General features: G+C 47.4%; 2 protein-coding genes and 1 non-coding gene across 5 annotated transcripts in view; 1 reads left to right on the top strand and 2 right to left on the bottom strand.

Annotated features, from left to right (window-relative positions):
• invs (inversin) overlaps positions 1 to 4009 on the top strand; it is a 32537-nt gene extending 28528 nt beyond the window's left edge. Inside the window, exons 18-19 of one of the 2 annotated variants that reach the window (XM_031787541.1) lie at positions 1075 to 1161; positions 2576 to 4009. In XM_031787541.1, the coding sequence (XP_031643401.1) occupies positions 1075 to 1161; positions 2576 to 2682 (194 nt within the window). In that variant the 3' untranslated portion in view covers positions 2683 to 4009. The remainder of the gene's footprint in view (positions 1 to 1074; positions 1162 to 2575) is intronic. The other variant, XM_031787542.1, reaches the window with a different exon arrangement.
• Positions 567 to 639, bottom strand: trnat-cgu (transfer RNA threonine (anticodon CGU)). Its single transcript has one exon. It is a non-coding gene; the product is annotated as a tRNA-Thr (tRNA).
• On the bottom strand, positions 3996 to 26733 carry LOC109885132 (testis-expressed protein 10 homolog). 2 transcript variants are annotated; one of them, XM_031787543.1, is made up of 17 exons: positions 26595 to 26733; positions 26109 to 26313; positions 25849 to 26036; positions 23470 to 23796; positions 23166 to 23381; positions 22732 to 22978; positions 22535 to 22647; positions 21964 to 22220; positions 21728 to 21863; positions 21431 to 21600; positions 13805 to 13982; positions 12179 to 12267; positions 11927 to 12060; positions 6633 to 6713; positions 6377 to 6561; positions 6034 to 6244; positions 3996 to 4658 (listed from the first exon to the last, which is right to left on the bottom strand). In XM_031787543.1, exons 2-17 carry the CDS (start codon positions 26292 to 26294, stop codon positions 4548 to 4550), a joined length of 2829 nt encoding a protein of 942 aa, XP_031643403.1. In that variant the 5' UTR covers positions 26295 to 26313; positions 26595 to 26733; the 3' UTR covers positions 3996 to 4547. The 2 variants fall into 2 exon arrangements, with proteins under 2 accessions (XP_031643403.1, XP_031643404.1); XM_031787544.1 differs by having other exon boundaries at positions 26109 to 26309.
• Positions 26734 to 26867: the final 134 nt, after the last annotated feature.

Below are 26867 nucleotides of genomic sequence, written 5' to 3'. Positions count from 1 at the left end.
CATATAGAGATGTGTGTGCGTTGTGTGTTGTAATAACTTCTGGTATGAGTTCGACCTGTAGACACACCTGACCTTCAGCACACATGACCAGGTGATGATGGGAGACGGGGCAGAAACCTACTAGTGCCAACACACAGACATACACATCGTCACACACACACAAACATACACACCGATACAGTCAGATAGACCCCCTACCTTTTCTGGCCTGACGTGGTAGCCCGCCCCCTTTCACACATACACACACTGACAGTCCTGTCGGCTGCTGCTGTGAAAAGTTCAGAGCTGTCAGGGGGAATGTCAGACGACTGCGTAGAGCTGTCTGCTGAACACACACACACACATTCACGGAACCCATTGTCTCTGTCAGACATACAAACCCGTCAACCACATTCACCTGTGTGTGTGTGTACAGAGGTATCGCAGAACGTTGGTGTTTTTCCTATTTCTTTTGTTCAGTTTCGCTCTTCTTTCAGGTTGACATTTCCAAGTCGTTACTTCATTCCTTTCACCATGCATTGTTTGGTGGTACAGGTGTAGTGTTAACAAAAATTGTTATCACTCGAAGGCCCCAGCGGGATTTGAACTCGCGACCCCTGGTTTACGAGACCAGTGCTCTAACCACTGAGCTATGGAGCCTTGTTTTTTACAGTTCAACCAGGAGGAGAAAAGCATTTTCATGATACTCCCTTTCGAGAACGAAGATAGCCACACACCCAACCTGACAGGCAGGTTACCAGTCAGACTCCTAAAACAAAGGACTCTCCCTGATCTCACTTATACAGCTTACCTCAGTTTAGCAGTTACAGTTAGATGCATGAATGAAACCTAAATGAGACGGATTGCAAATGCCCTATTTTACCTTGGTCTTTCCAGAAGGTTTGTGTGTGTAGCGATTCACCATTCAAGCTAGCAGCCTTGGCCAATTTGTACATTTCAGACTTACAATGTTGCTATTTTTTTGTCTTGCAGTAGGCTCTCCAGATGTTTCTGTGTATAATGACTGTATGTGTGTGTGTGTGTGTGTGTGTGTGTGTATATGTACGGAGATGATGTGTGTTTATTGTCTTGTAGGAGGTTCTGTGGCCCGAAGGGGGCGCTCTCTCGGGGGTCCTCAGTCTCAGATACTACTGGACCTGTCACTACGCACACACAGCCAGCGTGAGTACTATCTCACACACACACACACACACCTGGGTATATTACACACACAGATCACTAGATCACTAGTCACTTTAATAATGCCACTTTAATAATATTTACATATCTTGCATTACTCATCTCATATGTACATCTCATATGTCCTTGTTTTTGAAAAAAACCTCAGCTTCATTAAATAGTACCCGCAAAACATCAGTCTCAACGTCAACAGTGAAGAGGCGACTCCAGGATGGTGGCCTTCTAGGCAGAGTTGCAAAGAAAGACATATCTCAGACTGGCCAATAAAAAGAAAAGATTAAGATGTGCAAAAGAACACAGACAATGAACTCTGCCTAGAAGGCCAGCATCCTGGAGTCGCCTCTTCACTGTTGACGTTGAGACTGGTGTTTTGCAGGTATGATTTAATGAAGCTGCCAGTTGAGGACATGAGGCGTCTGTTTCTCAAACTAAACACTCTAATGTACTTGTCCTCTTGCTCAGTTGTGCACCAGGGCCTCCCACTCCTCTTTCTTTTCTGGTTAGAGCCAGTTTGCGCTGTTCTGTAAAGGAAGTAGTACACAGCGTTGCACCAGATCTTCAGTTTGTTGGAAATTTCTCACATGGAATAGCCTTCATTTCTCAGAACAAGAATAGACTGACGAGTTTGTTTCTTTGTTTCTGGTCATTTTGAGCCTGTAATCAAACCCACAAATGCTGATGCTCCAGATACTCAACTAGTCTAAAGAAGGCCAGTTTTATTGCTTCTTTAATCAGGACAACAGTTTTCAGCTGTGCTAACATTATTGCAAAAAGGTTTTCTAATGATCAATTAGCCTTTTAAAACAATAAACTTAGATTAGCTAACACAACGTGCCATTGGAACACAGGAGTGATGGTTGCTGATAATGGGCCTCTTTACGCCTATGTAGATGTTCCATAACAAATCAGCCTTTTCCAGCTTCAATAGTCATTTACAACATTAACAATGTCTACACAGTTTTTCTGATAAATTTGATGTTATTTTAATGGACAAAGAAATTGCTTTTCTTTCAAAACAAGGACATTTCTATGTGACCCCAAACCTTTGAATGGTAGTGTATATATTGTATTTTATACCATCTATTGCATCTTGCCTATACCGCTTTGTCATTGCTCATCCATGTATATATTCTTATTCCATTCCTTTACTTAGATTAGTGTGTATTAGGTAGTTGTTGTGGAATTGTTAGATTACATGTTAGTTATTACTGCACTGTCGGAACTAGAAACACAAGCATTTCACTACACTTGCAATAACATCTACTAACCATGTGTATGTGACCAATACAATTTGATTAAATTGATTACGGGAATAGAGTGATGTGGATGAACTGTACAAAATCTGTTTCCTCTGTTAGCATGTTGTTTCCTTCTGTGTGTGTGTGTGTTTTTGCAGTTAGCAGTGTGGAGTGTGTGCACCTGTGTGATGCAGTGGGGCAGGCCAGGCAGTACTCCTACCACCTCAGACCCCACAGCGCTGGACAGGGCCGGGGGAAACACTGACGACTACACACACAACCTGCATGTGTACTTCGTGGCTCACTTGGTAGAGCATGGTGCTTCTACTGCTAGAGTACTGGGTTCGATTCCCAGGACCAGCCATATGTAAAATGTGTGTACGCGTGACTTTTGATATAAGCATCTGCTAAATGTCTTGAAATGATTTACCCAACTGCCTTTATCATGGTGGAGTTATTGGCCAGATTGTAAACAGAGCATCTATATACTGACAAGAGGTGGGCCCCAATGGTGTAACTATAGGAATATTTTTCTACAGAGGTGGGAACTCTTTAGCCAATGAGGGTGGGTTTGCATGTGAATAATGCTGATAAAACAGACTTCTCAGAGATGCCGCATGTGTACAGTTTTAATAACCTAAATATTACAAAATGTATATTAGGTCAAATAAGCCTCACATATCAATTGGACCACCATATAAAAAATCCCCAATTGGTCTGTGTCATGTTGTATTTTCAGGCAGAGTAATCCCTCTGGCATAGCCTCTTCCTCTCAGATTGTACTCTCTGTGCCCAGTATTAACCATGGAGGAGTTCTTGGCCTGATTGTTTATACTACTGGACACAGGAAGAGAGGACAAATTTATGAGACCTCACAGGGCACAGTTAAGTCAACCAACATGGTATGTGTGCAAGATAATTTCAACCATACAGAAAATGAACACACACACACACACACACACACACACACACAGAGATAACCTTTCCTCCCATGTGGAGAATGAGGCAGTCTGTCAACAGCCGGTCATACAGCCAGCCCACCTGCAGACGCTGACACACACGCCTGCTTGCAGACACACACGCTTCCCGTCAGCCATAACACTTGTACTAGGTTGTAGTCAACTCTACCTCAGTATCTACCGGAGCAGGTTCCCACAGGCATGCATGCCCCTCCCACTTTCCCCCCTCAGCCATAATAGTAGGTACACAGATGTACACAAGGTCATTTAGGTCCAGAGGGTACACGTGTACCTGTGCTTTCTCTGTAGGACTCTGTGGAGGGGGGTATATTTATGCATTTTATACACACTCTGTAGTCTTTAATTGTATATTATACATCACTTCCTGCCTTAAAGAGATAGTTGACTTAAAGTTAGCCAGATGTTTGTGGCACCTCATCAAGGTGAACTGTCACTTAAGATAGAAACTGCGTTTCAGTGTTGATGCTGTTCACTCTGATGCACTACTGTTGAAACACTATCAGATGTTAAGGCTTTACATTTATGATTCAATACCAACCTCAATGTTAATGTCCATGTTGTTTTTCTACTCTTTTAGAAAACTTCTCAAATAAACACATTGAGTTTCAGTGACTCCAGCTTTATTTTCTCTTTTTGTAATAAAAACAGTAATCAGTTGAGAAATCCTTTAATTCGGTCTTGGAGATGCAGTGTGTGCAGGTGTTAGTTCCAACCCAGCACTGATTCAGGTGATTAGTTAAAGAAGTATGTTAGTGCTGCACTGTAACTAAAGCCTGTACATCCTTTTATCTCTCCAGGACTAGTGGTGGCCACAATATTTAGCAATATGAAGAAGACAGTTGGTTTTGGGCCAGGAATAAAAGCTGAATGAGGAGGACAGAGAGACCGATGGGGAAGACAGGATGTCGGGTTAGACCAGGGGTGTCAAACTCATTCCACAGACGACCGAGTTCTGCAGGTTTTCCTTTCAATTAAGACAATCAGGTGAGGGGAGTTCCTTACTCATTAGTGACCTTAAGTCATCCATCAAGTACAAGGGTGGAGCGAAAGCCCTCAAGACACTATGACCTCCGTGGAATAAGTTTGACATGTGGGTTAGACAGTGGACAGAGAACAGTAAGACGGGCCTGTGGTTGGTTTGGGGCCTAGGTCAGTAGATGTCTCGGAGCCCCAGGTTTCCCCGATGAGTCGCCATGGTTACGCTGTAGCAGTACAGCAGGTCAGTCATCCACTGCTCCTTGGACTCACCTCGACAGTACCTCTGGAACACACACACCATCATTAGAACCTCAGAACACACACCATCATTAGAACCTCAGAGAACACACACCATCATTAGAACCTCAGAACACACACCATCATTAGAAGCTCAGAACACACACCATCATTAGAAGCTCAGAACACACACCATCATTAGAAGCTCAGAACACACACCATCATTAGAACCTCAGAGAACACACCACACTTACGTTTTTATTCTAACATGATACTTGTTTAAGCTTCCTTACTACCGTGAGGTCCTGTACAACTAGTTGTAGTGGAGTTGCGTTTGCCAGCATGTAGTTGAGTAGATGACTGTGTTTACCGTGAGGTCCTGTATAATGTGTTGTAGTGGAGTTGCGTTTGCCAGCATGTGGTTGAGTAGATGACTGTGTTTACCGTGAGGTCCTGTATAATGTGTTGTAGTAGAGTTGCGTTTGCCAGCATGTAGTTGAGTAGATGACTGTGTTTACCGTGAGGTCCTGTATAATGTGTTGTAGTAGAGTTGCGTTTGCCAGCGTGTGGTTGAGTAGATGACTGTGTGTTTACCGTGAGGTCCTGTATAATGTGTTGTAGTAGAGTTGCGTTAGCCAGCATGTGGTTGAGTAGATGACTGTGTGTTTACCGTGAGGTCCTGTATAATGTGTTGTAGTAGAGTTGCGTTAGCCAGCATGTGGTTGAGTAGATGACTGTGTTTACCGTGAGGTCCTGTATAATGTGTTGTAGTAGAGTTGCGTTTGCCAGCATGTAGTTGAGTAGATGACTGTGTTTACCGTGAGGTCCTGTATAATGTGTTGTAGTAGAGTTGCGTTTGCCAGCGTGTGGTTGAGTAGATGACTGTGTGTTTACCGTGAGGTCCTGTATAATGTGTTGTAGTAGAGTTGCGTTTGCCAGCGTGTGGTTGAGTAGATGACTGTGTGTTTACCGTGAGGTCCTGTATAATGTGTTGTAGTAGAGTTGCGTTTGCCAGCATGTGGTTGAGTAGATGACTGTGTGTGTTAACCGTGAGGTCCTGTATAATGTGTAGTAGAGTTGCGTTTGCCAGCATGTGGTTGAGTAGATGACTGTGTGTTTACCGTGAGGTCCTGTATAATGTGTTGTAGTAGAGTTGCGTTTGCCAGCATGTGGTTGAGTAGATGACTGTGTGTTTACCGTGAGGTCCTGTATAATGTGTTGTAGTAGAGTTGCGTTTGCCAGCATGTGGTTGTAGTTGACTGTGTGTGTTTACCGTGAGGTCCTGTATAATGTGTTGTAGTGGAGTTGCGTTTGCCAGCATGTGGCTGAGTAGATGACTGTGTTTACCGTGAGGTCCTGTATAATGTGTTGTAGTAGAGTTGCGTTAGCCAGCATGTGGTTGAGTAGATGACTGTGTTTACCGTGAGGTCCTGTATAATGTGTTGTAGTAGAGTTGCGTTTGCCAGCATGTGGTTGCGTAGCGCTGTGTGCTGCAGCAGCAGGGACAGTATCTGGGCCAGCTGAGGCAGCTCCTCCTCACACAGGTCCCTAACTCGCAGCGACTGCAGAACCAACCGCAACAGCCGGGGAATGCTGCTCAGCACTGCAACACATGCGCCCCACACTGCCTCCCTGCAGGGAGAGGGAGAGAATGGTTGGACACAATCTATACACACACACACGCTCCCCACACCACCTCCCTACAGGGAAGGATAAAGGTTACACACACAACATGACTGCACAGAGAGGTCACACACAGGCTACCTCTTGTGGTTGTTCTCTGAGGCGGTGTCCTGCTGTAGGGTCAGTAGCAGAGACAGTAGGCTGAGGCAGCAGCGGGACAGGAACCTCAGTAGAGGTTCACTGGGGAGGAAGGACAGGTCCAACAGTCTGGCCACCGCTCTCAACAACCCTGCTGCCATACTGTCTGGTACCACAGCCAGACCAGTCTGGGAGGGAGAGACACAGTTACACACACACACACGCACAGAGATGAGTACACACATGTACACCATCTCACCAGGTTCTTGCAGATGCCGTTCTGCAGCACGTCAAAGCACTGTGAACGAGACCCCAGCGTCTCCAAGCAGTGGCACACTTCCTGTGGGTGGGACATAGACAGTGGTTAAGATCACTTCCTGCTGTTTTAAAGGTCATATTTCACAATATTAATATCATTCATATCGGAGTGTCTCCTGAGTGGTGCAGCAGTCTAAGGCACTGCATCTCAGTAGGCTGGACACATGACATTTTTAACAATGCCTTTTTCTAATAAAAACTAGTTCAATGCATCCACAGTGGAGCCCAGTTTCATAATATTACCATATATCCCAGCTGCCTGCCGTAGTTTTGAAGTGATCACAAAAAAACAGGCCTTATTTTAGGGCATTTTTCACCCTGCCAGCTCCTATTAGTTCTATTGAACACTGTGGCACCAACACACCTTCCGAACGTTCTAATCCCAGTTTATTGTACTATGTCACAGTGTCTGCTTTACTACTGTTGGCAATGGAGACCTGCACACGTTGTTTATAATTCAAATGTAAACAACTAAAAAAACTCTGAGGTCGTCCCATTGTTTACTATAGGGAAATATAGGTATGCCTGTCTATTTTGCCAAATATCTCACAATGTGTATATTTAGATTTTTTTATTTATTATCTGGACACCATTTTAAATCATGAGAATCTCCTCTTTCTAATTATGTAAGGCTGGGCAGTGTATCTCGTTGTCATTAAACACTATCCCCGAAATACCTTTTGCCCTTGAAACGCCAAGCTCCCCCCATTGTTTTCCTATGGACAAGCATGCTGGTATATTTCGCCAAATATCTCGCAATGTGTATATTTCAATTTTTTTCAATTCGGACACCATATTAATCATGAGAATCTCCTCTCTCGAATTATGTAAGGCTGGGCAGTGTCTCTCATTGTCATCAAATGCTAGACCAGAAATGGAAGTTGCAATTTTTTCCCTACTTACTCGTTATGCAGACATAAGCACACTTGGCACCACCGAGTTGCGGATGTTAACTTTCTACACAAGTTGTTATTTTTCAGTTTCGTCCTGAGAACAGATTTTAGTGGTAAAATAAAAAGGGATACATTTTTTAATGCCATTTAGGTGAAATGGAATTCTAAGCATCACTTCAGTCAAAACAGCCTCTGCGAACATGCCATTCCATTCATTTGCTATGGACTCGCGCAAGTGTTCCAGCTTAGCCAATGTTCTTTTGCCATTTTCAGCCTTGGGTGAATTTTGACTTGTTCTATTGTCCAGCCTAATCTCAGTACAAGAGGCGTCACTACAGTCCCTGGTTCGAATCCAGGCTGTATCACATCCGGCCGTGATTGGGAGTCCCATAGGGCGGCGCACAATTGGCCCAGCATCGTCCGGGTTTGGCCCTCGTTGTAAATAATTTGTTCTTAACCTCACCTCACCTCTCCTCCACATCCACCAGATACCTCTCCTCCACATCCACCAGATACCTCTCCTCTCCTCCACATCCACCAGATACCTCTCCTCTCCTCCACATCCACCAGATACCTCACCTCTCCTCCACCAGATACCTCTCCTCTCCTCCACATCCACCAGATAGCTCTCCTCTCCTCCACATCCACCAGATACCTCTCCTCCACATCCACCAGATACCTCTCCTCTCCTCCACATCCACCAGATACCTCTCCTCTCCTCCACATCCACCAGATACCTCTCCTCTCCTCCACATCCACCAGATACCTCTCCACCAGATACCTCTCCTCTCCTCCACATACCTCTCCTCTTCTCCACATCCACCAGATACCTCTCCTCCACATCCACCAGATACCTCTCCTCTCCTCCACATCCACCAGATACCTCTCCTCTCCTCCACATCCACCAGATACCTCACCTCTCCTCCACCAGATACCTCTCCTCTCCTCCACATCCACCAGATAGCTCTCCTCTCCTCCACATCCACCAGATAGCTCTCCTCTCCTTCACATCCACCAGATACCTCTCCTCTCCTTCACATCCACCAGATACCTCACCTCTCCTCCACATCCACCAGATACCTCACCTCTCCTCCACATCCACCAGATACCTCTCCTCTCCTCCACATCCACCAGATACCTCTCCTCTCCTCCACATCCACCAGATACCTCTCCTCTCCTCCACATACCTCTCCTCTCCTCCACATCCACCAGATACCTCTCCTCCACATCCACCAGATACCTATCCTCTCCTTCACATCCACCAGATAGCTCTCCTCTCCTCCACATCCACCAGATAGCTCTCCTCTCCTCCACATCCACCAGATAGCTCTCCTCTCCTCCACATCCACCAGATACCTCTCCACCAGATACCTCTCCTCTCCTCCACATACCTCTCCTCTCCTCCACATCCACCAGATACCTCTCCTCCACATCCACCAGATACCTCTCCTCTCCTTCACATCCACCAGATACCTCCTCTCCTCCACATCCACCAGATACCTCCTCTCCTTCACATCCACCAGATATCTCCTCTCCTTCACATCCACCATATATCTCCTCTCCTTCACATCCACCAGATACCTCCTCTCCTCCACATCCACCAGATACCTCTCCACCAGATACCTCTCCTCTCCTCCACATACCTCTCCTCTTCTCCACATCCACCAGATACCTCTACTCTCCTCCACCAGATAGCTCCTCTCCTCCACATCCACCAGATACCTCCTCTCCTCCACATCCACCAGATACCTCCTCTCCTTCACATCCACCAGATACCTCCTCTCCTTCACATCCACCAGATACCTCCTCTCCTTCACATCCACCAGATACCTCCTCTCCTTCACATCCACCAGATACCTCCTCTCCTTCACATCCACCAGATACCTCCTCTCCTTCACATCCACCAGATACCTCCTCTCCTTCACATCCACCAGATACCTCCTCTCCTTCACATCCACCAGATACCTCCTCTCCTCCACATCCACCAGATACCTCCTCTCCTTCACATCCACCAGATACCTCCTCTCCTTCACATCCACCAGATACCTCCTCTCCTTCACATCCACCAGATACCTCCTCTCCTTCACATCCACCAGATACCTCCTCTCCTTCACATCCACCAGATACCTCCTCTCCTTCACATCCACCAGATACCTCCTCTCCTCCACATCCACCAGATACCTCCTCTCCTCCACATCCACCAGATACCTCTCCTTCACATCCACCAGATACCTCTCCCTCACATCCACCAGATACCTCTCCTTCACACTCCCCCCTTTTCCTAGAAATTAAAGGGTTTAACGAGGCTCGGTAATGGGAGCTGACGTGGCAGATCTGACAATCTTTTTAAACATTGTTTTATGAGCCCAAACAATCAGGAAGTGTCTGTGTGTAAGGTGGGCGAAATCCAATAGTAGTAATGGCATTATGGAGGGATGGAATTAGGACAAATGAAGGAGAGGTGCACGTCACTCTTCTCTAATCAACATCACCCACAACCATTCATCAGACAAACCACATTACACCACACATGCAAATGTCTAATTAGTTATTTCTATATCTAACAGATGGCCTTTCTCCACACATCCAAGAGATACATAAGTTGGGGCCAACAAGTACATTACAATATGTCACTGCTCGCTCTCTCACTCACACACACACACACACTGTAGAGAGCGACAGAGGGGTACAGGTGAGACGAGAGAGCATCACACACACTGTAGAGAGCGACAGAGGGGTACAGGTGAGACGAGAGCATCACACACACTGTAGAGAGCGACAGAGGGGTACAGGTGAGACGAGGGGGCATCACACACACACTGTAGAGAGCGACAGAGGGGTACAGGTGAGACGAGAGCATCACACACACTGTAGAGAGCGACAGAGGGGTACAGGTGAGACGAGAGAGCATCACACACACTGTAGAGAGCGACAGAGGGGTACAGGTGAGACGAGGGGGCATCACACACACACTGTAGAGAGCGACAGAGAGGTACAGGTGAGACGAGAGGGCATCACACACACTGTAGAGAGCGACAGAGGGGTACAGGTGAGACGAGAGCATCACACACACTGTAGAGAGCGACAGAGGGGTACAGGTGAGACGAGGGGGCATCACACACACACTGTAGAGAGCGACAGAGGGGTACAGGTGAGACGAGAGCATCACACACACTGTAGAGAGCGACAGAGGGGTACAGGTGAGACGAGAGAGCATCACACACACTGTAGAGAGCGACAGAGGGGTACAGGTGAGACGAGGGGGCATCACACACACACTGTAGAGAGCGACAGAGAGGTACAGGTGAGACGAGAGGGCATCACACACACTGTAGAGAGCGACAGAGGGGTACAGGTGAGACGAGAGCATCACACACACTGTAGAGAGCGACAGAGGGGTACAGGTGAGACGAGGGGGCATCACACACACACTGTAGAGAGCGACAGAGGGGTACAGGTGAGACGAGAGCATCACACACACTGTAGAGAGCGACAGAGGGGTACAGGTGAGACGAGAGAGCATCACACACACTGTAGAGAGCGACAGAGGGGTACAGGTGAGACGAGAGGGCATCACACAAACTTTCAGAGGTGAGAAACAATGTTAAACTTTTCCTCATTAACTTCAAATCAAAAGCCAATTTGTCATTACGTTCTATTGAAATGAGGTGTGTTCAATGTGTTAGAATGTGTGTGTGAACCAGCCCCCCAGACCTGTGTGCACCTGTTGGCATTCTCTCCTCCATTAAAAACAATCCTGTCTCATTAGTGGAATCAGAGCAGACATGGTCCGTCCCCTAATCCTGTCCCCCCTGCCCCCCCAACCCTCAGTCTGATTGACTCAGACATGAGATGACCAGGATCTCAGGCTCTAATTGAAGAGCTGAATTAGTGATTATAGCCCCCCCCCCCCCCCCCCCCCCCCCCACACACACACACACCTCTTGCTTCAGGGCACGTTCCCTTTAACAGTAATTTCCAAGCACAAATGTCACACCACCGTCATGCCACAGGCTCTCATTAGCATTTCTACATTTCCACAGTGCCCGATAACCACGCAGACACAGCCGGCGCAACGCGATAAAGGTTCCCCTCTCGGCCAGCGTGGCCAGATAAAGCATCCCCCCTCTGAGCCCTGTGTGTGACACCAGGGGGAACTAAATAACTGACAGTGTCCAGAACACCTCTCACAGGTACACTACACTGGCAGAAGTGCTCAGTCTCCATCTCAGTCGCTGTCTTTCTCTTTGCACATTTTACACTCCATCTAGACCTCTCATTCACCGTCACAACAGTCACTTTTAAAGCCCTGCTAGGTGTTCTGAGTGAGGTGTGTCCTGACCTCCACCACGTCCCAGTGGTGTGTGAATTGCTCCAGGGGGGTGGGGTAGAGGCTGAGGGGGGAGAGGGGGGAGGGAGGGAGCACGCTCTCATCCCCAGCCTCCTGCAGGGTGGCCAGCTCATCAGACGAAAACCCTGAAAGAGAGAAAGATTGGTAAGTTTTCTTGGAGTGTACTTCTTCAAGAACCTGAAGATTCATCACATCTGTTGACCAGATACCAGTGAGACAGGAAATGTGAGGGCGGAGCCTGACCTGTGAGGGTGGAGAACAGGAAGCTGATGTAGTCAACATCACGCAGGGTCATGTCCTGAGACCCTACTGACCAGCCACTCAAAGAGGACCTGAAACGCACACAGGTTACAATGGAGTGAGAGAGGACGGTCTGGAGTGTTGGTGGAGTGAGAGAGGACGGTCTGGAGTGTTGGTGGAGTGAGAGAGGACTGTCTGGAGTGTTGGTGGAGTGAGAGAGGACGGTCTGGAGTGTTGGTGGAGTGAGAGAGGACGGTCTGGAGTGTTGGTGGAGTGAGAGAGGACGGTCTGGAGTGTTGGTGGAGTGAGAGAGGACGGTCTGGAGTGTTGGTGGAGTGAGAGAGGACGGTCTGGAGTGTTGGTGGAGTGAGAGAGGACGGTCTGGAGTGTTGGTGGAGTGAGAGAGGACGGTCTGGAGTGTTGGTGGAGTGAGAGAGGACGGTCTGGAGTGTTGGTGGAGTGGAGCCCCAACCCCTAGTCTCTACACGCGCGCACACTGCCCCTGCCCCTAGTCTCTACACGCGCGCACACTGCCCCTACCCCTAGTCTCGACACGCGCGCACACTGCCCCTACCCCTAGTCTCGACACGCGCGCACACTGCCCCTACCCCTAGTCTCGACACGCGCGCACACTGCCCCTACCCCTAGTCTCGACACGCGCGCACACTGCCCCTACCCCTAGTCTCGACACGCGCGCACACTGCCCCTACCCCTAGTCTCGACACGCGCGCACACTGCCCCTACCCCTAGTCTCGACACGCGCGCACACTGCCCCTACCCCTAGTCTCGACACGCGTGCACACTGCCCCTACCCCTAGTCTCTACACGCGCGCACACTGTGCCCCTACCCCTAGTCTCGACACGCGCGCACACTGCCCCTACCCCTAGTCTCTACACGCGCGCACACTGCCCCTACCCCTAGTCTCTACACGCGCGCACACTGCCCCTACCCTTAGTCAGGTGTGTGTGTGTGTAACACTACCCCAGAGAAACACTGGGTGTCTCACAAATACACACACATTTGCCGGCGATGAACACTGATAGCGTTATGCAAGGCCGGATGCATGTGAGGCAAACCACTGGCAAACCACAGCATGACCAAACAGCAGAACATTGCTATGCTCACACACACCAGCACACTAAAGGACCAACACTGCCATCTAAAGGTCCAGTGAACTATAAATTCCCATTAAAGTGCCATCAGCGTCAGGCCTTGTTATAAACCATGAGCTCATGACACTGATCTTGTGCCACAACCCTCGACGTGCCTTAATTGGTTGATTGTTTGATTCCATTAAGCTGGCGAACCATCGGTCTGCTGTCTCCCCTCTCTAACCAGGAATGACTGACGGCTCTCTCTCTCACACACACTTTTATGAATTGAAAATTCTATTCAGAACATTTTTAAGTGCAAGAGAAACGATGTCAAACCGTAAAGGCCACGTGATGTTGGTCTGCCCTGGATATCATCTAGATGTTTTGAGGACGAAACCTCAACGGTCAAACGTTGTTTAAGTTTAAACCACATGGCACATGACTCTCACATTTCTGTGACACAGGGATCATGTAAGAACATTGGGTTAGTGACAGAGTTTCTGACCTGTAGCTTTGGGAGGTTGCTGGGGTTACCTGAGGTGTATGATGCGTATGAGGGAGGCAGCCAGGCTGGCAGAGACGCGTCCCGCAGTGCAGCAGCGACTCAGATTGGCCAATAGACCCTGTGACATCACAGGCAGGAAGTAGAGTAGCTGGACCAATCGCTGCTGAGATTCAGCCGGTAACAATACCACACTGCCCTCCTGTGGGTCTACACACACACACACACACACACACGTCAATATACAAACTCTACAACAGTGGTTCTCAACTGGTTGTCAGTCTTGACGCGAATATTAAAAATATATAAAATAATAGTCAGAATACAATTTGGAAAACTATTTTTAATTCTATATTGATAGTAAATGTAGCAATTATATGACAAGGGAACAACATTCCCACCTCTTTCATTCTCAATAATTACATTTAGCCCATATTCTTGATTAAGAACTTAAATAAACTCACTGGTTTGAGACCACAAAACCAACAGAAGTGCTGCTAAAAGCTTAATATTAAAAAGAGTGTGATTGAAGAACACTTTTCCAGAGATTAAATTATTTAGAAATGTACATTTATTATCAACTCTATACACGTTCTACCTTGTTAAAGACGTTAATGTTCAAACTGTAGTATTTTTTCACCAGTTTGGCTGCTCTACACATCACCAACTACAGCTCATACATTATAGCAGAGGAGGGCAACTACAGCTCATACACTATAGCAGAGGAGGGCAACTACAGCTCATACACTATAGCAGAGGAGGGCAACTACAGCTCATACACTATAGCAGAGGAGGGCAACTACAGCTCATACACTATAGCAGAGGAGGGCAACTACAGCTCATACACTATAGCAGAGGAGGGCAACTACAGCTCATACACTATAGCAGAGGAGGGCAACTACAGCTCATACACTATAGCAGAGGAGGGCAACTACAGCTCATACACTATAGCAGAGGAGGGCAACTACAGCTCATACACTATAGCAGAGGAGGGCAACTACAGCTCATACACTATAGCAGAGGAGGGCAACTACAGCTCATACACTATAGCAGAGGAGGGCAACTACAGCTCATACACTATAGCAGAGGAGGGCAACTACAGCTCATACACTATAGCAGAGGAGGGCAACTACAGCTCATACACTATAGCAGAGGAGGGCAACTACAGCTCATACACTATAGCAGAGGAGGGCAACTACAGCTCATACACTATAGCAGAGGAGGGCAACTACAGCTCCTACACTACAGCAGAGGAGGGCAACTAGAGCTCATACACTACAGCAGAGGAGGGCAACTAGAGCTCATACACTATAGCAGAGGAGGGTAACTACAGCTCATACACTATAGCAGAGGAGGGCAACTACAGCTCATACACTATAGCAGAGGAGGGCAACTACAGCTCATACACTATAGCAGAGGAGGGCAACTACAGCTCCTACACTACAGCAGAGGAGGGCAACTAGAGCTCATACACTACAGCAGAGGAGGGCAACTAGAGCTCATACACTATAGCAGAGGAGGGTAACTACAGCTCATACACTATAGCAGAGGAGGGCAACTACAGCTCATACACTATAGCAGAGGAGGGCAACTACAGCTCATACACTATAGCAGAGGAGGGTAACTACAGCTCATACACTATAGCAGAGGAGGGCAACTACAGCTCATACAATATAGCAGAGGAGGGCAACTACAGCTCATACACTATAGCAGAGGAGGGCAACTACAGCTCATACACTATAGCAGAGGAGGGCAACTACAGCTCATACACTATAGCAGAGGAGGGTAACTACAGCTCATACACTATAGCAGAGGAGGGCAACTACAGCTCATACACTATAGCAGAGGAGGGCAACTACAGCTCATACACTATAGCAGAGGAGGGTAACTACAGCTCATACACTATAGCAGAGGAGGGAAACTACAGCACATACACTATAGCAGAGGAGGGCAACTACAGCTCATACAATATAGCAGAGGAGGGCAACTACAGCTCATACACTATAGCAGAGGAGGGCAACTACAGCTCATACACTATAGCAGAGGAGGGCAACTACAGCTCACACTATAGCAGAGGAGGGCAACTACAGCTCATACACTATAGCAGAGGAGGGTAACTACAGCTCATACACTATAGCAGAGGAGGGCAACTACAGCTCATACACTATAGCAATGTTCTACAGCTCATACACTATAGCAGAGGAGGGCAACTACAGCTCATGCACTATAGCAGAGGAGGGCAACTACAGCTCATACACTATAGCAGAGGGGGGCAACTACAGCTCATACACTATAGCAGAGGAGGGCAACTACAGCTCATACACTATAGCAGAGGAGGGCAACTACAGCTCATACACTATAGCAGAGGAGGGCAACTACAGCTCATACACTATAGCAGAGGAGGGTAACTACAGCTCATACACCATAGCAGAGGAGGGTAACTACAGCTCATACACTATAGCAGAGGAGGGCAACTACAGCTCATACACTATAGCAATGTTCTACAGCTCATACACTATAGCAAAGGAGGGTAACTACAGCTCATACACTATAGCAGAGGAGGGCAACTACAGCTCATGCACTATAGCAGAGGAGGGCAACTACAGCTCATACACTATAGCAGAGGAGGGCAACTACAGCTCATACACTATAGCAGAGGAGGGTAACTACAGCTCATACACTATAGCAGAGGAGGGTAACTACAGCTCATACACTATAGCAGAGGAGGGCAACTACAGCTCATACACTATAGCAGAGGAGGGCAACTACAGCTCATGCACTATAGCAGAGGAGGGCAACTACAGCTCATACATTATAGCAGATGAGGGCAACTACAGCTCATACACTATAGCAGAGGAGGGCAACTACAGCTCATACATTATAGCAGATGAGGGCAACTACAGCTCATACACTATAGCAGAGGAGGGTAACTACAGCTCATGCACTATAGCAGAGGAGGGCAACTACAGCTCATACACTATAGCAGAGGAGGGTAACTACAGCTCATACACTATAGCAGAGGAGGGCAACTACAGCTCATACACTATAGCAGAGGAGGGTAACTACAGCTCATACACTATAGCAGAGGAGGGTAACTACAGCTCATACACTATAGCAGAGGAGGGCAACTACAGCTCATACACTATAGCAGAGGAGGGCAACTACAGCTCATACACTATAGCAGAGGAGGGCAACTACAGCTCATACACTATAGCAGAGGAGGGCAACTACAGCTCATACACTATAGCAGAGGAGGGTAACTACAGCTCATACACTATAGCAGAGGAGGGCAACTACAGCTCATACACTATAGCAGAGGAGGGCAACTACAGCTCATACACTATAGCAGAGGAGGGCAACTACAGCTCATACACTATAGCAGAGGAGGGCAACTACAGCCCATACACTATAGCAGAGGAGGGCAACTACAGCTCATACACTATAGCAGAGGAGGGCAACTACAGCTCATACACTATAGCAGAGGAGGGCAACTACAGCTCATACACTATAGCAGAGGAGGGCAACTACAGCTCATACACTACAGCAGAGGAGGGCAACTAGAGCTCATACACTATAGCAGAGGAGGGCAACTAGAGCTCATACACTATAGCAGAGGAGGGTAACTACAGCTCATACACTATAGCAGAGGAGGGCAACTACAGCTCATACACTATAGCAGAGGAGGGAAACTACAGCTCATACACTATAGCAGAGGAGGGCAACTACAGCTCATACACTATAGCAATGTTCTACAGCTCATACACTATAGCAAAGGAGGGTAACTACAGCTCATACACTATAGCAGAGGAGGGCAACTACAGCTCATGCACTATAGCAGAGGGCGGCAACTACAGCTCATACACTATAGCAGAGGAGGGCAACTACAGCTCATACACTATAGCAGAGGAGGGCAACTACAGCTCATACACTATAGCAGAGGAGGGCAACTACAGCTCATACACTATAGCAGAGGAGGGCAACTACAGCTCATACACTATAGCAGAGGAGGGCAACTACAGCTCATACACTATAGCAATGTTCTACAGCTCATACACTATAGCAAAGGAGGGTAACTACAGCTCATACACTATAGCAGAGGAGGGCAACTACAGCTCATACACTATAGCAGAGGAGGGCAACTACAGCTCATACACTATAGCAGAGGAGGGAAACTACAGCTCATACACGAATAGCAGGGGAGGGAAACTACAGCTCATACACTATAGCAATGTTCTACAGCTCATACACTATAGCAAAGGAGGGTAACTACAGCTCATACACTATAGCAGAGGAGGGCAACTACAGCTCATACACTATAGCAGAGGAGGGCAACTACAGCTCATACACTATATCAATGTTCTACAGCTCATACACTATAGCAAAGGAGGGTAACTACAGCTCATACACTATAGCAGAGGAGGGCAACTACAGCTCATACACTATAGCAATGTTCTACAGCTCATACACTATAGCAAAGGAGGGTAACTACAGCTCATACACTATAGCAGAGGAGGGCAACTACAGCTCATACACTATAGCAGAGGAGGGTAACTACAGCTCATGCACTATAGCAGAGGAGGGCAACTACAGCTCATACATTATAGCAGATGAGGGCAACTACAGCTCATACACTATAGCAGAGGAGGGTAACTACAGCTCATGCACTATAGCAGAGGAGGGCAACTACAGCTCATACACTATAGCAGAGGAGGGAAACTACAGCTCATACACTATAGCAGGGGAGGGAAACTACAGCTCATACACTATAGTAGAGGAGGGTAACTACAGCTCATACACTATAGCAGAGGAGGGCAACTACAGCTCATACACTATAGCAGAGGAGGGCAACTACAGCTCATACACTATAGCAAAGGAGGGTAACTACAGCTCATACACTATAGCAGAGGAGGGCAACTACAGCTCATACACTATAGCAAAGGAGGGTAACTACAGCTCATACACTATAGCAGAGGAGGGCAACTACAGCTCATACATTATAGCAGAGGAGGGCAACTACAGCTCAAACACTATAGCAGAGGAGAGTAACTACAGCTCATACACTATAGCAGAGGAGGGAAACTACAGCTCATACACTATAGCAGAGGAGAGTAACTACAGCTCATACACTATAGCAGAGGAGGGAAACTACAGCTCGCAACAAGAAGCCAATGGTGACGTAAAGAGTGAATGGACTATCCATCACCAGTTTATGGTCTAAGAAAGAAAATCAAACAGACAGAGATAAAGAGAGAGAGCTAGAGAGAGAGCTAGAGAGATAAAGGGAGAGAGATAAAGAGAGAGTAGTAATGATCAGATAGTCTGTATTATGTTATGTTGGCTGCTGACGCACATTGCTGATGTCACAGACCATTCAGACAAACAGTCTTGTGATGGTGAATCGCCCACTCCGTCTTCTCTGGGGCCTTTAATCATAACACAAACCCCCTCACCCTCCCCAGTTCTGTCTTCTCTGGGGCCTTTAAATCATAACACAAACCCCCTCACCCTCCCCAGTTCTGTCTTCTATGGGGCCTTTAAATCATAACACAAACCCCCTCACCCTCCCCAGTTCGGTCTTCCCTAGGGCCTTTAAATCATAACACAAACCCCCTCACCCTCCCCAGTTCTGTCTTCTCTGGGGCCTTTAAATCATAACACAAACCCCCTCACCCTCCCCAGTTCGGTCTTCCCTAGGGCCTTTAAATCATAACACAAACCCCCTCACCAGTTCCGCCTTCCCTAGGGCCTTTAATCATAACACAAACCCCCTCCCCAGTTCTGTCTTCTCTGGGGCCTTTAATCATAGCACAAACCCCCTCACCCTCCCCAGATCTGTCTTCCCTAGGGCCTTTAAATCATAACACAAACCCCCTCACCCTCCCCAGTTCGGTCTTCCCTAGGGCCTTTAAATCATAACACAAACTCCCTCACCCTCCCCAGTTCTGTCTTCTCTGGGGCCTTTAAATCATAACACAAACCCCCTCACCTTCCCCAGTTCGGTCTTCCCTAGGGCCTTTAAATCATAACACAAACCCCCTCACCAGTTCGGTCTTCCCTAGGGCCTTTAATCATAACACAAACCCCCTCACCAGTTCGGTCTTCTCTGGGGCCTTTAAATCATAACACAAACCCCCTCACCCTCCCCAGTTCGGTCTTCTCTGGGGCCTTTAAATCATAACACAAACCCCCTCACCTTCCCCAGTTCTGTCTTCCCTAGGGCATTTAATCATAACACAACCCCCCTCACCAGTTCTGTCTTCCCTAGGGCCTTTAATCATAACACAAACCCCCTCACCAGTTCTGTCTTCCCTAGGGCCTTTAATCATAACACAAACCCCCTCCCCAGTTCGGTCTTCTCTGGGGCCTTTAAATCATAACACAAACCCCCTCACCCTCCCCAGTTCGGTCTTCCCTAGGGCCTTTAATCATAACACAAACCCCCTCACCTTCCCCAGTTCTGTCTTCCCTAGGGCCTTTAATCATAACACAAACCCCCTAACCAGTTCTGTCTTCCCTAGGGCCTTTAATCATAACACAAACCCCCTCACCAGTTCTGTCTTCCCTAGGGCCTTTAATCATAACACAAACCCCCTCACCCTCCCCAGTTCTGTCTTCCCTAGGGCCTGTAATCATAACACAAACCCCCTCACCAGTTCTGTCTTAGCTTATATTACAACATAGGTGCCCTCCACCACCCACAACCTCCACTCCTTTTAACTGATACTTCTCCAACCTTTGTCTCTAGCTTGTAACAACATGCTCCCCTCTCTCTCCTGCTATGGAGTTCAGATGGACCTTTACTGCCCCCCAGTGGAGAAACATAGAAAACAACTCCAAAAGGTACATTGTCATTTAGGTATTTTCTAGCATGGCCATTTAGTGACTACCTGTTTAGTACCAATCTGCCCGACTGTTATAAGTGGAGCTTCACATGTGTTTTTTAATGTTATATATACACCGTAGAGCCTGCATACAGGTGTGTGTGTGTGTGTATTCACCGTAGAGCCTGCATACAGGTGTGTGTGTGTGTGTATTCACCGTAGAGCCTGCATACAGGTGTGTGTGTGTGTGTGTATTCACCGTAGAGCCTGCATACAGGTGTGTGTGTGTGTGTGTATTCACCGTAGAGCCTGCATACAGGTGTGTGTGTGTATTCACCGTAGAGCCTGCATACAGGTGTGTGTGTGTGTGTGTATTCACCGTAGAGCCTGCATACAGGTGTGTGTGTGTGTATTCACCGTAGAGCCTGCATACAGGTGTGTGTGTGTGTGTGTGTATTCACCGTAGAACCTGCATACAGGTGTGTGTGTGTGTGTGTGTGTGTGTATTCACCGTAGAGCCTGCATACAGGTGTGTGTGTGTGTATTCACCGTAGAGCCTGCATACAGGTGTGTGTGTGTGTATTCACCGTAGAGCCTGCATACAGGTGTGTGTGTGTGTATTCACCGTAGAGCCTACATACAGGTGTGTGTGTATTCACCGTAGAGCCTGCATACAGGTGTGTGTGTGTGTATTCACCGTAGAGCCTGCATACAGGTGTGTGTGTGTATTCACCGTAGAGCCTGCATACAGGTGCGTGTGTATTCACCGTAGAGCCTGCATACAGGTGTGTGTGTATTCATCGTAGAGCCTGCATACAGGTGTGTGTGTGTATTCACCGTAGAGCCTGCATGCATGCGTGTGTAGGGAGTTCAGCAGGGCCTTGTTCCCACGGGAGGCAGCAGCCTGGATGGAGAGCAGGAGCCTGTCTGAGAGGGCAGGGTTACGGTGGCCCAGCTGGGACAACTGGAGCGGTAGAGCAGCCAGCCACCGAGACAACACTCTACTCCTGACGGGGGAGACCGAAGAGGAAGACAGACATTTAGGAGCAGAGTAGTCTACCCTGCAGACTTGGTTATGCCTACATATATCTTTGGTTATTTGGTACAGTAAACACTAGAACGTGTGTGTGTTACCTGGCGATGTGTGTGTGGTTGTGTTCCTGTAGGTACAGTCTGCTGTAGAAGGAAAGTAGCAGTGTTCTGGTCTGCAGATTCAGGTTCATCTGCTGGTACTGAACATACACCGCCTGTAACAGATCCTCCGTCACCGCTACACACACCACCGGTTAGGACGCCAGACATGTGAAAACCATTTAAGATGAACTCATTAATGCACCCTTGACAGCCCACACAAACCCACACAGTCTTACCCCTGCTGCGTTGTGTGATGACCATTCTCCAGACAGTCTCCAGGAGTGTATGTAGGTGTCTTTGGCTCAGCTTGGCCCCACTGGACAGAGTCTCTTGGACAAACCCTCTCAGAGGCATCAGCCACTCAGCATCGGGCTCCTGGGCTTGCCCCTCCCTCTGGCTGAGGGTAACCATGGAAACCATGACCTGGCAGAGCAGCACGTTCAGAGCCAAGGGTTCCACTGTCTGCCCTGGGATTGTAGTGGACTGCTTACTCCTGAAACACCACACCCAAACACACACACTTTTAATTATGTCCCCCCTAGTAATTTTGTGCTGATATTACATATCATAATTGGTAATAGCTCAAACTGTTCAATGGTTAGAGCAAATTTTTAGGAAGAAAACAGAAACCACGTGGTTCTACGACTAAGCAGAGCATTCAGTTGACTATAGACCAGATGTTTTTCCACCCAGAGTTTCTCTCACGACCCCATTTTCAAATCAGGAGACACATATGGGGTAGCGACCCCTAGTTTGGGAAACGCTGGAGTATCTACACATACACCATGGGCCCTAGCACCACCTCACCTCTTGGGGTCTGTCTTCCGCCTTTGTTTAGGGGTGTCCAGATTTCCATAGGGGAAGTTCTTCATGAAGTGCTGCTTAAAATCCCCCAGGTACTCACTGCGAAACCACACATCCTAAACACACAAACACCAGTGTTAATAGAACAAAGGTAACCACACATGTTACACTGAGAGAGAAGACCTGTGTGTGTGTGTTACCAGTGTATCCTGGTATTCTCTCTGTGGCGCCAGCTTGCGTAGCAGCTGTAGTATGGAGAGGACCTGGTACATCAGTGACATGGCATCGGGGGTGAGGAGATGAGCACTGTCAGTCTTGCTCCGGTCGCTGGCACTAGCCTCTACCCAGACGTCTAGTAGAAGGGGCACCAGGGTGGAGGCAAAGCCCCGTACAGCCTCCCCTGTGCCCAGCCCCTCACTCACCCCAGCCCCAGGCTCAGTCTCCGGCCTACAAATACAGTGGAGGAAAGGGACAGATGATGAGCAGGACAGGAGAGTGAGTCAGCAGAGTGTGTGTGTGTGTATATATGCTTGTTAATGAAGTGTGTGTGTGTGTGTGTATATGCTTTTTAATGAAGTATGTGTGTGTGTGTGTGTGTGCTTGTTAATGAAGTGTGTGTCTGTGATGTGCGTACCGGAGTTTGAAGGTGGAATGCAGAGTGGGCATGGCTCCTGAATGTTCAAACACCTGAAATCCACCTTTTCTGTAGGTAAGCTCCTCCCAGTTGAGCTCCAAAGGTGCGTTAGCTCCTCCTTGTCCATTCAAAACACTGAACATGTCACCTGAGACACATGCAACCCCCTCCTCCGCTCGCCTCTCCTCAACTACCGCCTGAAGAAAACGCCCCAGTCTGGAAAACACAAACACAAAGGTCACGCCAGACAAATACATGTACACACCAATAGGACACTGCTAACTCATTGCAAGTGTATGAATACCTGAGCAGCACTGTGAGTCTCCACTGCTGACCAGTCACGTTCCTGTTAGGGTTGACTGACAGGGCCCAGCTCCTCCCCTTCCCCTCCTGCCCCTTCCTTGCCCCGCCCCCGGTACTTCTGTGTGAGATCAGCTCCAGGAAGTTGGTGAGCAGCAGGGCGGGACGAGCGGCCAGCAGGGCAGGATAGTGGTCCAGCAAAACGTCAAGGACTTTCAGGGCATCCTCCTGGATACCCGTCTCGATGTGGGTCATGGCACAGGAGAGGTGGGCAGAGAGGAGAGGGAAGAATGGAGACGTCCGCTCTGCTGGCACACTCTGGGCTATGAACCTGATCAGGGCACGGAGAGGGTAGAAGGTTAGGGAGGTGCACTAGTAGAAGAATTGGTATTAAGGCATTTCTCCAAGGACTGTGCTGCTCTCAAGTGGTGTATGGTTTTGTGGGGGTTGGAGAACAAACACTGTGGACACTGTTAACAAACCTCTAAATGAGCTTCAATACCATACAACACTTCTTCCGTTGCCTCCAACTGCTCTTAAACGCTAGTAAAACTAAATGCATGCTCTTCAACCGATCGCTGCCCGCACCCGCCCGCCCAACCAGCATCACTACTCTGGACGGTTCTGACTTCAGAATATGTGGACAACTACAAATACCTAAGGGTCTGGTTAGACTGTAAACTCTCCTTCCAGACTCATATTAAGCATCTCCAATCCAAAATTAAATCTAGAATGTGCTTCCTATTTCACAACAAAGCCTCCTTCACTCATGCTGCCAAACATACCCTCGTAAAACTGACTATCCTACCGATCCTCGACAATGTCATTTACAAAATAGCCTCCAACACTCTACACAGCAAACTGGATGCAGTCTATCACAGTGCCACCCGTTTTGTCACCAAAGCCCCATATACCATGCACCACTGCGACCTGTATGCTCTCGTCGGCTGGCCCTCGCTTCATATTCATCGCCAGACCCACTGGCTCCAGGTCATCTATAAGTCTTTGCTCAGTAAAGCTTTGCCTTATCTCAGCTCACTGGTCACCATAACAACACCCACCCGTAGCACGCGCTCCAGCAGGTATATCTCACTGGTCACCCCCAAAGCCAATTCCTCCGTTGGCTGCCTTTCCTTCCAGTTCTCTGCTGCCAATGACTGGAACGTTCTGCAAAAAAATCACTGAAGCTGGAGACTCATATCTCCCTCTCTAACTTTAAGCACCAGCTGTCAGAGCAGCTCGCAGATCACTGCACCTGTACATAGCCCATCTGTAAATAGTCCATCCAACTACCTCATCCCCATACTGCTATTTATTTTGCTCCTTTGCACCCCAGTATCTCTACTTGCACACTCACATTCTGCACATCTATCATTCCAGTGTTTAATTGCTATATTGTAATTATTTCGCCACTATGGCCTATTTATTGCCTTACCTCCTTACTCCATTTGCACACACTGTATATAGACTTTTATATTGTTATTGACTGTACTTTTGTTTATCCTATGTGTAACTCTGTGTTGTTGTTTTTGTCACACTGCTTTATTTTGGCCAGGTCGCAGTTGTAAATGAGAACTTGTTCTCAACTGATCTACCTGGTTAAATCTTCTTATGGCTGCAGGGGCAGTATTGAGAAGCTTGGATGAAAAGGTGCCCAGTTATTTCTGACTTCTGTTGACTCCAACATGGCGGATATATGTATTTGTTCTCTGCGCGCTGTTCCCAGATTATAGCATGGTTTGCTTTTTCCGTAAAACTTTTTGAAATCTGACACAGCGGTTACATTAAGGAGAAGTATATCTTTAATTCCATGCATAACACTTGTAAATTGTTATTGCTCTCTGCAAATTCACCAGATGTTTTTGGAACTACTGAACATAACGCGCCCAATGTATACTGAGATTTTTTTATATAAATATGAACTTTATCAAACAAAACATACATGTATTGTGTAACATGAAGTCCTATGAGTGTCATCTGATGAAGATCATCAAAGGTTAATGATTAATTTTCTCTCTTTGTGCTTTTTGTGACTCCTCTCTTTGGCTGGAAAAATGGCTGTGTTCTTCTGTGGCTTGGCTCTGACCTAACATAATCGTTTGTGGTGCTTTCGCTGTAAAGCCTATTTGAAATCGGACACTTTGGTGGGGTTAACAACAAGATTACCTTTAAAATGGTATAAGATACATGTATGCTTGAGGAATTTTAATTATGAGATTTCTGTTGTTTTGAATTTGGCTCCCTGCACTTTCGCTGGCTGTTATATCGATCCCGTTAACGGGATTGCAGCCCTAATAAGTTATTAAATAAAGTAAAAAATAAATTTTAAAAATGTAAGACCTGAAGACAAATTCCAACTGTCATAACAAAATGCTTTTCTAACCTGAGCAGGCGTGTGGCAGACATCCGTACATTCGGGTCCTTGTCTGTGAAGACGGCAGCAGCCTCGCTGAGCAGACTGGAGAGGTGTTGGTCTAACTCTGAGGGGTGAAGGGTCAGCAGCTCCCTCAGTCCCACAAGAGCTCCCTGTTTCACTGTACCACTGTAGTGATGCAGCTGGGACAACAGGTCCTAGAGGAGGGGAGGCACACAGCATAAGGTACAGTAGAGGAGTGAGTGTGTTTGTGTGTCTGTGTTACCTACCTTGATGTTGAGCTTCCGGTGTGTGGTGGGTGCATTAGCATCTTTCTTCAGCTGTTCAGTTAGGTTTATTCCCTTGGTGCGGAAGTTGATGTTGGTGGCGTTGTCCGCTTTAGGCTTGGTCTTCCCCACCTTCAGCTTGACCTTCTGGAAGTCATCCTGCCTCTTCTTCTTCTTGCACTTGGTCATCTCTGCAGGATAGGACTATCTGTGGAGGGGAACATCTTAAATTGCAACCAATTCTCTAATATAGTGCACTACTTCTGTTCTGACCAGAGCCAAACAGGGTTGATGTTGATGAAGTGGTTCACTCTATGGGGAATATGATGCCATTTGACACAATAACGAAGTGTGTGCTAGTGATGGACCAGGAGGAGACCACAATCACAGTAGGCAGTGCATTTGCAAGCTATCGACTCTTACACAGAATCTATGAGCAGTAAACCCAGAATAATTGATTGCGTTTTGAAACGTAATAATAATACCCACGTGTGTTGACACTGTCAGAAATAATTGTGCATGCAGTAGCGTTCCCGCGCCGAATGTAGCTTTTGAAGACCGTCAATCAACAAAATCAAGCTCGTGTTGTTTCTTCACAAACATGGGCCTTTCTCTTTGATACGAAAACTAGCTAAGCTGTCTTCACATTTGCCTGCAACATTCGTTTGTTTTTCCTGTTCTCAAATTCACGTCTACATATATCAGTGTTTTATTGCAACTTGTGTAAAGGATACATTTCAAATGAAAAATGTATGTCATTAT

The sequence above is a fragment of the Oncorhynchus kisutch genome, linkage group LG13 (assembly GCF_002021735.2).
Source record: "Oncorhynchus kisutch isolate 150728-3 linkage group LG13, Okis_V2, whole genome shotgun sequence".
In the NCBI taxonomy this organism is placed as follows: domain Eukaryota; kingdom Metazoa; phylum Chordata; class Actinopteri; order Salmoniformes; family Salmonidae; genus Oncorhynchus; species Oncorhynchus kisutch.
The sequence above is the reverse complement of the archived record's forward strand: the minus strand, read 5'-3'. Positions and strand labels throughout refer to the sequence as shown.